This window comes from Talaromyces marneffei, chromosome 4, assembly GCF_009556855.1.
Source record: "Talaromyces marneffei chromosome 4, complete sequence".
NCBI lineage: Eukaryota > Fungi > Ascomycota > Eurotiomycetes > Eurotiales > Trichocomaceae > Talaromyces > Talaromyces marneffei.
The window spans coordinates 1,067,697-1,081,010 of NC_072351.1; the positions used below are offsets into that span (position 1 = coordinate 1,067,697).

At 48.4% G+C, this 13,314-nt stretch overlaps 6 protein-coding genes across 6 annotated transcripts; 3 read left to right on the forward strand and 3 right to left on the reverse strand.

Annotated features, from left to right (window-relative positions):
• Nucleotides 1-699: 699 nt before the first annotated feature.
• Nucleotides 700-2,474, reverse strand: EYB26_005451 (uncharacterized protein; the record flags this gene model as incomplete). Its single annotated transcript, XM_054264736.1, has 4 exons — nt 700-731; nt 793-2,133; nt 2,211-2,327; nt 2,402-2,474. 4 exons carry the CDS (start codon nt 2,472-2,474, stop codon nt 700-702), a joined length of 1,563 nt encoding a protein of 520 aa, XP_054120711.1.
• Nucleotides 2,475-2,987: 513 nt separating this feature from the next.
• On the reverse strand, nt 2,988-4,535 carry EYB26_005452 (uncharacterized protein; the record flags this gene model as incomplete). Its single annotated transcript, XM_054264737.1, has 3 exons — nt 2,988-3,597; nt 3,650-4,181; nt 4,238-4,535. 3 exons carry the CDS (start codon nt 4,533-4,535, stop codon nt 2,988-2,990), a joined length of 1,440 nt encoding a protein of 479 aa, XP_054120712.1.
• Nucleotides 4,536-5,678: 1,143 nt separating this feature from the next.
• Nucleotides 5,679-8,384, forward strand: EYB26_005453 (uncharacterized protein; the record flags this gene model as incomplete). The annotated part of the gene is made up of 3 exons (XM_054264738.1): nt 5,679-5,865; nt 5,930-7,374; nt 7,440-8,384. 3 exons carry the CDS (start codon nt 5,679-5,681, stop codon nt 8,382-8,384), a joined length of 2,577 nt encoding a protein of 858 aa, XP_054120713.1.
• Nucleotides 8,385-8,546: 162 nt separating this feature from the next.
• On the reverse strand, nt 8,547-9,561 carry EYB26_005454 (uncharacterized protein; the record flags this gene model as incomplete). Its single annotated transcript, XM_054264739.1, has 6 exons — nt 8,547-8,600; nt 8,659-8,988; nt 9,048-9,170; nt 9,228-9,356; nt 9,423-9,448; nt 9,504-9,561. The coding sequence occupies 6 exons, from the start codon at nt 9,559-9,561 to the stop codon at nt 8,547-8,549; spliced, it is 720 nt and encodes a 239-aa protein (XP_054120714.1).
• Nucleotides 9,562-9,956: 395 nt separating this feature from the next.
• On the forward strand, nt 9,957-11,300 carry EYB26_005455 (uncharacterized protein; the record flags this gene model as incomplete). Its single annotated transcript, XM_054264740.1, has 1 exon — nt 9,957-11,300. The coding sequence occupies one exon, from the start codon at nt 9,957-9,959 to the stop codon at nt 11,298-11,300; it is 1,344 nt and encodes a 447-aa protein (XP_054120715.1).
• Nucleotides 11,301-11,842: 542 nt separating this feature from the next.
• On the forward strand, nt 11,843-13,276 carry EYB26_005456 (uncharacterized protein; the record flags this gene model as incomplete). Its single annotated transcript, XM_054264741.1, has 4 exons — nt 11,843-12,017; nt 12,073-12,737; nt 12,790-13,143; nt 13,217-13,276. 4 exons carry the CDS (start codon nt 11,843-11,845, stop codon nt 13,274-13,276), a joined length of 1,254 nt encoding a protein of 417 aa, XP_054120716.1.
• Nucleotides 13,277-13,314: the final 38 nt, after the last annotated feature.

Consider the following 13,314-nt stretch of genomic DNA (forward strand, 5'->3'; position numbering starts at 1 on the left):
ACACGGCGAGTACCGCAAACAGGGTCCTAAACCTAGCCCTCGATCAGCATAGTAGCCTTGTTAAGTTTAAATCAACTAGCGATCTCCGTATGGACGGTGAACCAGCTGATCTATGCACCCATGTAGCACTCTGCCACTTGCTAGTAGCTACTAAAGTAGTGCATGGCACTAGTTAATTCAGTGTCCAATGATGGCCGACGCCGGTCATACGTGTATTAATGCCAGGGGCGGAATTGGGGTCGATGACTGCATAGTACGTGTCCATGGTCTTCGTCGGACTGTCAAGTTTATTGAATGTTGATTTATGGGGATGAGGTATGAGTTCGTCTGCAACTGTTCTACGTATGCTTGCCCTGCAGTCAGAATTGAAATACACCCCATACTCCAGGACGTCCGGAGTCCGATTCCGAGGTTGCGGAGAAATGACAGCCAAGTACATAAGACCAAGAATATGACAAGTTACATATAAAGGATGTACGACTACGTAGCCATGCATATAATCGGTAAAAACATTTAAGAACGACAATAGGCAGTTTATATTCACCGGGTATATCGCAATATGTCACAAGAAAACCTTAACTCCAAATGTCAATTCTACACATGTGATGCAGGGGCAAGGACGAAATTCATGCCTCCCAGATATTAGTTATTAGGTCGATGGGCGTTACTCGTCATCATAAATCAACCCCATATATGGATCTAATACGGAATGAAGTCGAAGCTCATTCGATCTAAAGAAGCGCGAATCAGTATTATATCCTTTATTCGTTGTCAGCATCACGATGAGCGTACCTAGGAAATGACTCCAATCTTCATTCTTATTCTGTGCTCCATGAGCCCAATATTTCTCCAGGAACTCGAGCGACTGCAAGACGTTCGGGATGCGTGTTGTATTATGCAATAACGTAAGCAGTTGCTTGAATGCTTCCCGGTCCTCACCTAGCGCCTCACAACCACCAGTAAAGAGTGGTGTGGTGAGCATTACCCAAGGACTCAACCCGCTGCTCGGAGCGATTTGGGATGTACATGCTAGAATCCGTTTCACGGAGTACTGCACTTCAGGTGAAGTAGCAGGCACTTTGCGTACTCGCCGGTGAATGTGTATTAGCGCAGTGTGTTGGAAAGCTTCGTTGCATAGCATGAACTCCCGTATTGACTCCTCGGACAGTTTTTCTTTCACTCCCGGATAGAAAACAAGTCCAGCATTTTGATTGTAACGAGCAATCAATCCAAGGACTGACTTTTCCAACCTCGCTGCCTGTTCATCTATATTCGATTCTACATCCTTCTCTTCCTCCTCCTTGATTGGCTCCAAGGTTTTGAACTGGGATGTGGTGATGTTGTCTTGATGTCGCTGCCAAGCTAAAGCTCCAATCTCCCGGAAAATACGGGCCAAGTGGACAGTGAACCCCCAGTAGTCATCCAGATAATCCGGGTCATCGGATACTGTCGTGTCTGTATGAGCCCACGTCTCACCAATAGGAGGCCCATTCCCGTTGAGCGCCGTGAGAGCAACTATCGATCGATACCAGCGATCGAGGTACTTGCGAAAACCCGTTGCCGGGGTGTACGACGAAGGTGTTTTTGTGCTCATCAATGCCTTGGCTCCTTCGACATGTGCCCTCCACGTGTTCGGCTGAATAGCGCCAGAGTGTATCTCGGCGAGACAGAGAGTGCGTGCCGTGGCCAAGAGGACGTCCGAGCCTTTGCGTGAGGAATCCTGTAGTTCCAGGCGGAAATGTTCCAGACTCCGTGCCATCAATCGAGCAATATCTGGTGCAGCCTTGACGGTGCCGGAATGGTTATTCAATGCCTCAATATGAATAGCGGACAAGGCCATGGTTGCATATAGAAGAGATGGTGTTTGTAGAGCCATTGGGACAATCATCTGACAGATATCTTGCTGCATGCCACTATGACATGACGTGACACGTGATGCATCGCTGATAAAATGATGGAGCAGCGCTTTTTGACTGGGTGATAAGGACGAAAAGGGGTCAATTCCGCGCGTTATTGGTAAGTCCGCAGATGGTGAAGAGGACGGCGAAGAAACGGGAATAGTTGTTAATGACTCTACAGGTGAAGTACTTTCGGACTTCCCTGTAGTATAAATAAACTCGCCCGGAGAATATTCTGCACGTGGAAGGGCGACAACATGGTTAAGCATTCTTCAAATAGCATTGCCAGATTGTACTCGAAGCCAGACATACCCAATTTCTGCATTCCGGGCCCACAGGCGCCAAATCTTGATCGTGAAAAGGCTCGTCCACCCCATTGTAGCTCCATGGCATATCTACATTGCACTCCGGTTGCCTTGCATCGACCACCTGAAACATGGTGCCGTTAGAACATTACCCTTACGTAGAGACAGAATCATGGCAGGACATTGGACTGAACGTACATTCTGGATGTTGCTCGTCGCATTTCTGCCTCCTTGCTTTGCATCGCTTGCACCCTTTGAAGGACCGAGACATCTTTATAATCTATTTTCAACTAATGGTGGATACTTGGCCTGCGGAGGACGGGGATGGGCCGCATCAGACAATTTCCCCGTCCTGCATTTGCAACGATGTTGGGACGCAAATTCCGTTGCTTGCTTATCGGGATCCAATAACGGACTGTTGAGCGGTATTGTGCAATCAATCGAGTGGAGCGCTAAATCTTGTTGCAAGATGGGCTATCTGCTTTGTTCTTGAAGGTATAGAAGAATTACTCTGTAGTTGATTGATAGAAATGAAAACTCGAGAGTTGCTGAAGGGTCTTATCGCGTATCGGTGATTGGATGGCATCGCCGCACGCAAAGAAGGCACGGCCCGTTGGTGCCTTGATGCCTTACTGCGTAGTGCCTCGGGCAGTTCTTCCCCGCATATCATCGATCGTTCGACCACATACGATCTTGAATTTGGATTTCTTCTTCAGTATACAAACAGTGACATAACAGACTAGGAAAGAGGTATATACAACATAGAACACCTAAAAAGACCCGCCTATTTATCAAAGCTGTATCGAAGCCACTCTCCGACTGCACGCAAACTCTCCCACCGTACCGACTCGTCACGATCAGTCATCAACTCCATCACTCGGGTCTTCAATCCCAGTTTCTCGAGTTGCATACGACGCTCCGGAACCTCTTTAACCAAGTTACCCACGTCATTACACGCAATTGCCAAGACTTGTTTGTCATTTTCCCAGCTCTTCGCAATGATCTCCACCAATTTTTTGGGCAAGGCACCGCGTTCCTCTTCGAGTATGCGGCGAGCATTCTCGCGCCAAAACGCCGGGTTGCGGTGAGGGGGAGACCATCGCAGATGCCCGGATTGTAGTTCGGCTGCATATTCGTCAAAGGTGGTCTGCGTCTTTGTGTACTCTTCCAACAAGTCCGTCAGCGACTGGAGGTCCTCGAGAAGATCGGGATCAGTCAAATGGCGGCCGCTTAGGTTCGAAAGTAATGCAGGTAGGCGGACGAATGTCGCCACAGGTAGGAGTGTGCGATTTGCGACAAGGAGGATGTTCAAGGTAGCGAGGAGAAGTCGTGTGGTTTTCTCCTTTGGCGAGAGTCGTAGTAATTGTGTATACAACTCGATTATATCGTATTTCCTGCGAGGGGTTAGCATATCCTTAAGGCGGCTATTGAGATCGTGCTTCTTACGACTGGAGTTCTTCTCCAACGAGACTGCCCTCAAAACTGAGCTGCCAGATAACCAAAAGCACATGGTATAGCAGTTGCAGTCCCACTCCGCCGCCAATGCTGATATCAGCAGTGCGAATGCTGCTGGTAGCAGCAGAGGTAGCCAAATTGATTGACCCGTTGTCTTTACCGCCGGCCGCCGTGCGCAGTATCCCCATCAAGGGGTCAAGGGTCTCACTACGCTGTTTCCAGAAAAGCTCTCTAGCCACCTTATTGCGTAGCAGTGCCGAAAACCCTTGGACTCCAATATCCTGGAGTCCACTATCCTGATTCTTCGTCAAATTCGCCAGGTATGTATATAACTGTGGTAGAGCTTCCTCTTCTGCATCGGTGGTTTGATCTGAGACGAGCGCAGTTGATACAAGATTTGTCAAGAATGAGGATGCGAGCAGAGGAATAGGATCTTCGGGGTTTGTGAGGTTCCGTAGAAATGGTAGGAATGCATTGTAGGGATTTGGGTGCGAGATGAGCGCCGACGCAAGAGCAGGAACATCTACATCAGAGATATTAGCGGAGTTATAATATTTTCCAAAAGTATGTCAAACGTACCGTTGATTAAGTCTGCAGCTAGAACCAAAATGTACTGCACTATATCAGTTCGTCGAGAAGCCGACTCCAAGACACTCTTCACGTCCGGAGGGTTACCGGCAAGAAGCGTCGTATATCCATTCAGATCGGCTTCGACTGCCTGTTTGCGTTCTTGTGTCCGGACCTTGTCAACTGCTTTGATCTTGCGCAACTGGTCTTCAGTGATGTTACCAGCCCGCACTGCGCCATCCCAGGGAATAGGTCGAGCTCGGATATTGTTCTGAAGGGAGTTGAGGTAGGTGGGCAGCTCGAGCGACATTGCGTCGGCGGAGGATAGACTGGAATGATTTCTTTTAATCTAGTATCAACCCCGGCCTTGAGTGGAAAGTAAGCGACTGGTAGGGGAAGTGCTTCACGGCGGGATGATGTCGTCGGAGGACCGCAGACTGCGCAGGACAGGACGGAGCTTGAGCCGTGGATTAGCTCGACCAGGTAAGGACCCACTTCAATCCACTCTTGTGAAGAGAGTGAATTGCTCACCACATTTTACCTCCATAACAGACTAACAGTACTACGTATAGCAAAGCACATATTATTCGATCTCGGCTATCTCTACCACTATGGTATTCTGCAGACATGGCGCTATCGATGGTCAGTCTGTACTCAAGCGGCGTACAAACCACCTACCCACTTGCCAGGCAGCTGAGCTATTCCGCAATACCGATCCTTGTACTCAGCTATGCTAACATGATCAGTTGCACAGAACACGTTTCTACTCAATAATATCCCGCTTCTATTTTACTCTCAGACAGCGCCTACGCATGATTTGTACTTGGGTATAATTACGTGGGCGGTTTAAGCTATTGGAAGACGAGGTAGCTCAGTTCCCAGGACCACGAATCCATAAAGCTTCAAAACTCTCCACCAGTACTCAGCCACTTGCCACGCTTTGATAGTTTCAGATACAAACTAGGTACAAACCGCCCTATACTAGAAGATAGAAGGCTACAGTAAATGACGAATCTCATGTAAAACATCTCCAGATGTCATTTCGCCAAGAGAAACACGCGTGGGCTCTGATTTGCCAGGTGGCACCCGCATCGAGATTAAACTAGCCTACTCCGTATTTATCATTAACGCTGGTACCTGTTAGACAGACTTATCCGTCCCATATCCTCGTCTGTCCACCCCTCGCTATTATCTCTATCGTGGTACATACATCGATCTCTATTTCTACAGATCCAATGAACGGCTTTCACCACACCTGAATCCGGCGTGGTTAGACGGCTCTTACCCGTCGGAATTAGCCTCGTCTTGCGTAACTTGCACAGCAATCGTGACTACAACTCCGTCCGATCATCTCCTGTGCTGCTGGTATAGGACGTATTCCATGAATACGCCTGCTTGACCGGCTCTCACATTCCAATCTAACGGACCATTTCCAGAGCCTTCTCCTATCACAATGTCCAATGCGCAGCAGACAAAATCCAGATGGGGTGTCGGGGCCTTGCTGCAGCAGGCGGTCTCCGGGGTAGAATCTCGACTGGATACAATCCTGGCAAATGATGACGAGCCACCGAAAACGTCTGGACAGAAACTTGATGATGCAGCTACGAAGTCTACTTTAACCGCCGCAAAACTGACCGGAGGCAAGTAACGATGGGTCGCTCTCAGTTCGCGGAATCACTGGCTAATTTCGATATTGTTGAATAGTTACTCGGACCGCCTCTACAGCTCGCAAGAATGATCGCCTGCAAGAACGTCTTGCGAGAGCTGTAGCTAAATCGCAGAGCCCGGCAATGTCTGGTAGCCCCCGATCGTCTATTGATGTGCCCTCTCGTTCGTCGACACCGTTACAAAGTACAGAAACCCGCGCCAGTCTAGACAGCACAAGAACGAGTTTAGATCAAAGTGTATCCGGAGTTCGCGACAGTGAAGCAATCACCGTTACTGTGACCAGAGGCAGTCTTGACTCGGGCAGTCAGCCGCGAACTTCCAAGGATTTGTCGGTGGTTGAACATATCTCAGCTGAAAGCAATCAAGAATCCGGAAGCGAAATGCCAGAAATTGTCGAGTCGCAAGTAGCAGATGTGGCAACCAAAGAAGACGCTTTCGATCCTTCGAATATCGATGTCCAACCTGATTCTACAAATCCGCCTTCTCCGCCGACACCTGATCAATTTGAGGAGCTAAGGGCTGAACACCAAGCTGCGGAATCTAGATGGCAAGAAGATATGCACGAATACATCGAAAGAATAGATGCTTTGCAGTCTAAATTAAAGTACTTGGCTAAAGAAGCCGCGGAGTCTGCACGCGACGCAGCGTCGGCGGCAAAACCCGGCAGCATCGAAAAGCAACTTTCAGAAAAGGATGAGCGCATAGCATTGCTACTTGAAGAGGGGCAGAAACTGTCAAAAACAGAGTTAGACAACCGAACGGTCATCAAGAAATTGCGGCAGCAGTTGGCGGAAAGCAATAAACAAGAAACCGACTTGAAGCGACGCACAGCTAAGCTAGAACGAGACGTTAGTGATGCAGAAGCACGAGCAAAACGAGCAGAGGCATCCGAGAAGAAAGCACAGGAAAGCCTCAACTCGCAATCAAGAGCCTCCAAGGACCTCGAGTCTATCACGGCTGAACGGAATGCATTAACATCGACAGTGGAAGAACTGAAAAGCCAACTGGCTAGAGCAGTCACTCGCGCTGAAGCAGCAGAATCAAGAGCCCAGGCCGAAGTTGTGGAACACTCGAAACGTCGAATCACCGAACTAGAAGATGATCTGTCAAGCGCAAAGATAGAACGAGAACTCAGCGAGGAGAAACTGCGAAGAGAGATCCGAAGTCTGCAGGATAATCTTGGGCGAGAGAAGGAGAATGCTCATTTATTAGAGGCTGAACTCAAGAGCGAACAATCAGTGTTGGAAAGCAAGATGGAGAGTCTGCGTTCAAGGGCGGAGGAGGTGTCCTCAAGTACGGCTGGAGAGACACAGGCTAAATTACTTCGTCAAATCGAGACATTGCAGACTCAGTATGCTGTTGCCAGTGAAAATTGGCAAGGTATTGAGAGCTCTCTAATATCAAGGTTGAACGGAATGGAAAAAGAGCGTGATGAAATTGCCCGCAAAGAGGCAGATTTACGACGAAAAACTCGGGAAGTGGTACGTGCATGCGCCTATGACCTAGGGTTCTATTCATTCTGGTACTAATTGATATGTTTGAACAGAATATCAGAGCCAAAAAGGCAGAAGATGAGCTTGAAACTGCAAATGAGACGATCGCGGACCTAGACCGCTCGCTTCAAGAGACCAAGCAGCAATTGCAGAAACTTCAGCAACGGGTGGAAAAGTCAGAAGAAGAGCTCAACGCCGTTCGAAAGGAATTAGCAGACAAGGAAAAGTCTGTAGAATCATTCTGGGCTCAGAAGCTTGAAGAAGAAAGGGCAAGATGGAGAGAACAAGTCGCGTCGCCGCCACCCTTCCTTCAAGAGCCACGAACAGTGTCACCTGTGGCTTCGAGCCGTAGATCCACTGGCCTTGATCCTCTTTCCATTGATAGCCGTCCACTAAGCCGCCGTTCATCCACTCTGCCATCTCAAGTAGATATAGGGGCTCCTTCACGCACGAACTCATTCCCATCGTTTCAGGGTATGGGCTCACCCCATGCATCGAATGGTCTTCCCAACCCCCACTTGTTGGGCGCACCACCTATCCACACATTGGAGCCAGAGGAATATTATAGCGGGACACCCGCCACGCCATCTGCTTATGGGGCGCAGACAAGCCACTCCCGCGGAAATGGCATCAACGAGATCATCTCGGTCTCCACTGTTGGAGCTGGCCCGTCTGTGCAGCTTGTTGAACGTATGAGCGCAACTGTCCGACGGCTTGAAAGTGAACGGGCTGCAACAAAGGATGAGCTCGAGCGTATCACAGCACAGCGAGACGAAGCTAGAAAGGAAGTTGTCGAACTCATGCGAGAATCCGAAGATAAGCGTAAAGCCGAATCGCGCATCGAAGAATTGGAATCGCAGGTTGCAGAACTAGATCAGCGCTATCAAACCACACTAGAGCTTCTTGGGGAGAAGAGCGAGCAAGTTGATGAGCTGCAAGCCGATATTGCGGATCTCAAGAAGATATATCGAGAGCTGGTTGATAGTACCATGAAATGAGGCCGAACCTCGACCTCCACGGTATTATCAATCATCATTCGCATATAATGTATATCTATCATTGGTACATGTGTCATTTCGCAAGCAAGCGAACCTATGTATGTTGATGAACTTATATTATTTTTAATAAGCCACCATTTAGACGTTACCACCTATTTCCCATCAAGGCAATTCTATGCCTTCGCGCTCTGCAGTCTGTAGAATATATTTCCGAACCTGCAAATGCCTCGTTAAAAACGTGTGAACCTCAACGTAAAAGACAAACAACACGTACCTTGGTATCAGGTGCCAAGTCAATAGCTAGATTTCCCTCACCGTCTCTCTTTTCAAGGTCAGCGCCGGCCTTCATCAACAAAATTGCCGCATCACCATGGCCTTCGGAAATGGCATGATGTAATGCCGTCAAACCGTCCACATCGGTAGCATTAACGGGACTCTTGCCCTCATCAAGTAATATCTTCAATATAGGAGTCGAGCCAACGGCTGCAGCACGATGTAATGCAAGTTGGCCTCGTCTGTCTTTGACTCGCGCACTGCATTTGTGGGCGACGAGGGTTTTGACAGTGGATAGATTGGCCTTGGAAGCTGCGAAGTGAAGAGCATTCTGCAAGAAAGATCAACGTTAGAAAATGCTTCTCCAAGAAAATCCAGATAACTCCTTACTTGACCAGACACACTCTTAATATTGACATCAGCGTCCTTGCGTAGTAATAAATCGATTATAGCGTCTCCTTCCGCATTTTTCAAACTCGCAGCGATCATGAGCGGCGTCCAACCGGATCCATCCTGCAGAAAGAATGAGAAGAAGGCTCCAATGAAAGTGATCAGCAGAGGCAGACGGACCGTGACATCGGGATCAAAGTATTTATTCGAGACAAGTAATTCGACGATTGGTAATCGGTTATATGCCACAGCCCAGTGTATCGGTAGACGTTCATCGTCGTCTTTGCGCGAAGCAAGTTTTGGATTTGCCTGATTGAGAAATAAGTCAGAGTAGTCCTCCAAAAGAAGAAGTTATTTGTAGACTGGTCAACTCACATTCAACAGTGATTCCACCACCGAAGCTTAGAAAGGGTCAGCGGGATAACTTTGACGGTTGTCCTCGAATAATGTACTTACTTTTGCCTTCACGGGCAGCCTCATGTATGGCAAATTTTGCTTCAGGTTCAGCAGCCATGATGCAATCTTCGAGAGATATGGAAATTAATAGTTGAAGAGATGTAGGAAATGAGAAGAGATGCTTTGAGATGTAGAAGTAGAACTCATGCGGGGCCAAACTCATAATATGCATTGGGGAAGGAAGTGGCCCGAGCTTCTTGAGATGAAAGTTCGAGAGTCCGCCGCAAATCATCGCTTTTTATCATCAGCTAATTTTCTACAACGTCCAACCCTCGCAATTCACGCGTACTCTGTCGCATTCTATCCTCCGACTTTCAAAGCATACTACTCAATACCACTATTTGTTACTCGAGACAATACTGTGCAGCGATCGCGATCGTGACAATATCTTTTTAACAAGTCCAGCTTGACTCTTGCGCGCTCACCGTGGAATCCTCCTTCTCCTCCTCCACAATGGACGCGGTTCCCAATCCACCGCCAGCTGACCAAGCTGTGCGTGAATCTGCGAAACGAACCGTTGAGTTGTTTGGATCCGACTATCTAATGGCAACGCCCTCGACATTCGGAGATGGTTCAATAGGTCTCTCGTATCGAAGAAAAGCCGAATATGAAGACGTCAGAGAACTCCCCAAGTCCCTCGCCGAAAAACAGGCAAAAGCAACTGCCTCGCGTACAAAGCGCCCGAAGATCTCGGGTCAGGGTCAGCAAGGTGGTAGCTCACAGGCCCTCGTCAAAGCGACTCAGACTGGGCCATCGGCTGGCGAAAACCAAAGTACAAGCCTTATTGCGCGCCCCACGGCGACACCACAGCAACGGCCAGACTGGCATGCTCCTTGGAAGCTGATGAGAGTCATTTCGGGTCATCTAGGTTGGGTACGAGCCTTGGCTGTAGAGCCCAATAATGAATGGTTTGCTAGTGGTGCAGGTGATCGGACTATCAAGATTTGGAACTTGGCCACCGGTTCGCTACGTCTTACATTGACCGGCCATATATCGACAGTGCGTGGTCTTGCGGTGTCACCTCGTCATCCATACCTTTTCTCTTGCGGCGAGGACAAGATGGTCAAATGCTGGGATTTGGAAGCGAATAAAGTTATTCGACACTACCATGGTCATTTAAGTGGTGTCTACTCGCTTGCTATACATCCAAATCTAGATGTTCTCGTTACAGGAGGTCGTGATGGTGTTGCTAGAGTATGGGATATGCGAACCCGGAGCAATATTCACGTCCTATCTGGCCACAAGGGCACCGTCGCCGATGTCAAGTGTCAGGAAGCCGATCCTCAGATTATTACCGGCTCTCTAGATACAACCATTCGTCTATGGGATCTCGCGGCAGGCAAGACTATGGGAGTATTGACACATCACAAAAAGGGTGTACGAAACCTTGCTATACATCCTAAGGAATTCACATTCGCGAGTGCTAGCACGGCCAGCATTAAACAATGGAAATGTCCCGAAGGCGCATTTATGCAGAACTTCGAAGGCCAAAATGCCGTCATCAACTCAATTGCTGTGAATGAAGATAATGTGCTTTTCTCCGGCGGCGACAATGGGTCCATGTCCTTCTGGGACTGGAAGACGGGTCATCGATTCCAATCCCTTGATACAACAGCACAGCCAGGATCTTTGGATGCCGAAGCTGGCATCATGTCGTCCACCTTCGATCGCACGGGGCTTCGGTTGATTGTTGGTGAAGCCGATAAGACGATCAAGATCTGGAAACCGGACGATGAAGCTACTCCAGAATCACACCCATTGGACTGGAGACCGACTTTGGGCAGACAAAAATATTAATGTTGTGTAGTCTATTTTGCATGGCATGGGCGTTATGGAGTTACAATCAGGGACAAGAGACCCAAATACAGAATGGAATATTCGATATATCCATGGATGAAAAGATATCCTTGTTTTCTTAGTCGGCTTCTACATTTTTCTGGAATATAGCTACATTTAACCTAGTGTTCGCTATTTCATTAGCAAGATTTACCTGTAGAATTATCAATCGGCTTTTGGTACTGGTGGACCCCTGCACTTTCAGATGGCGGACCCGGCTTGATTAGGTACTGACCCCGAGCTCTACAATCAGTAGCCTCCTGGCGACCTTCCTCATACGTATATTTGATCTTTGTTCCCTCAATTTCGGCGAAACAGAAAATATTCGTCCGTCCTCTCCGTGTGGTTCAGATCGGCTGGCCTTGGCTTCATTACTGGCAACGGATTAATACGTGCGTATGTAGTCTATATAATAGGCATAAAAAGTACTGCATCATCCACCTCGAATTCAATTCACGTCTTTTACTCTAATATTGAAAGTTGTGTGCGAGACTTGAAAAACGATGGAGTCGACAATCGCACAACCACTGAAGCTAAAATGTGGCCTCGAGTTGAAAAACCGCTTGGTAAAGGCTTCAATGGCAGAGAACATGTCTGATCCAAACGGCATGCCTACTGAGCTGCACAACAAAGTTTACACGGAATGGGGTGAGGGCGGATGGGGCATGGTTCTTACCGGTAAATCTCTCCAGTTATCCTTTTTCTAGGTCATTTTCACTCATTTGGTTGTCAGGCAATGTTCAAGTAGATCGAAACTACTTGGGAGACCCCCGCGATGTCACACTCGATTTATCCCGGAAGCCAGAACTGCTTTCAAAATGGAAGACCTGGGCATCGACTTGCAGGAGCAACGATACACCAATAATCATGCAGATCAACCACCCCGGACGACAATCGCCAGCAGGAGCAGGCGCTCGCCCTTTCCTTGCCAAAAATCTAGCGCCCAGCGCTCTCCCATTGAACATGGGACCGGGCTTGCTTGCCAAATTTGCGTCTGCTTTCGTCTTTGGAACTCCTCGTGAAATGAATCAGACGGATATCGACCTGGTAATTCACCAATTTGTGGAGTGCAGTCAACTCGCCGCAGAGGCAGGATTCCACGGCGTGCAGGTTCATGCTGCTCACGGTTACCTTCTTACCCAATTCTTGTCTGCAGAGACAAACCATCGTACCGACGAATACGGATGTTCTCCCGAAAAACGTGCAAAGGTTGTGATTGATATCATTCATGCCGTCCGTGCTGCTACCCCTGAGGGTTTCTGCGTTGGTGTCAAGTTGAATTCCGTTGATCACCAATCACCCGAGGCCCTAGAGGGATGCATATCGCAGCTCAAAATGATACATGAAGCTGGAGTCGATTTTGTCGAGATCAGTGGTGGATCTTATGAGGATGTTACGGTATAGAGACCCCATTAATGCTATTGAGAGATATGTCTGACGGTAAGCCCAGTTCATAACAGGAGGTACCAGTCAATCTCAACAAGAGAAGTCAGCACATACAGTCGCTCGCGAAGCTTTCTTCCTCGAGTTCGCAGACGCTATTCGCAGCCAAGTTCCAGAAATCCCTCTTCTACTGACTGGAGGCTTCCGTACTAGACGGGGAATGGTAGCAGCAATGCAGAACAGTTCATGCGACATGATTGGGCTTGCGCGGCCTGCAGTCTTGACGCCCTCACTGCCTAAAAGTATTGTCCTGGACACCAAAGTTCCTGATGAAGAAGCGCAGCTTCCTTGCAAATCGATTACGGCTCCTTGGCTCATCAGGTGGACTGGAATAAAGGCTCTCAGCTCAGGCGCTGAACCTGTGAGTACACCTTGTGAAATATTGCTTCATGTCGAATGTCAGGAGATTTGGGCTAATGTACGTTTGAATATAGCATTGGTATAGTAAACAGATCCAGGAAAGAGGCCGTCGGAAAATAGCCGCTTCCAGCTGAGGCATACAGGCGACTGCTTCGTGATACATCAATCATTC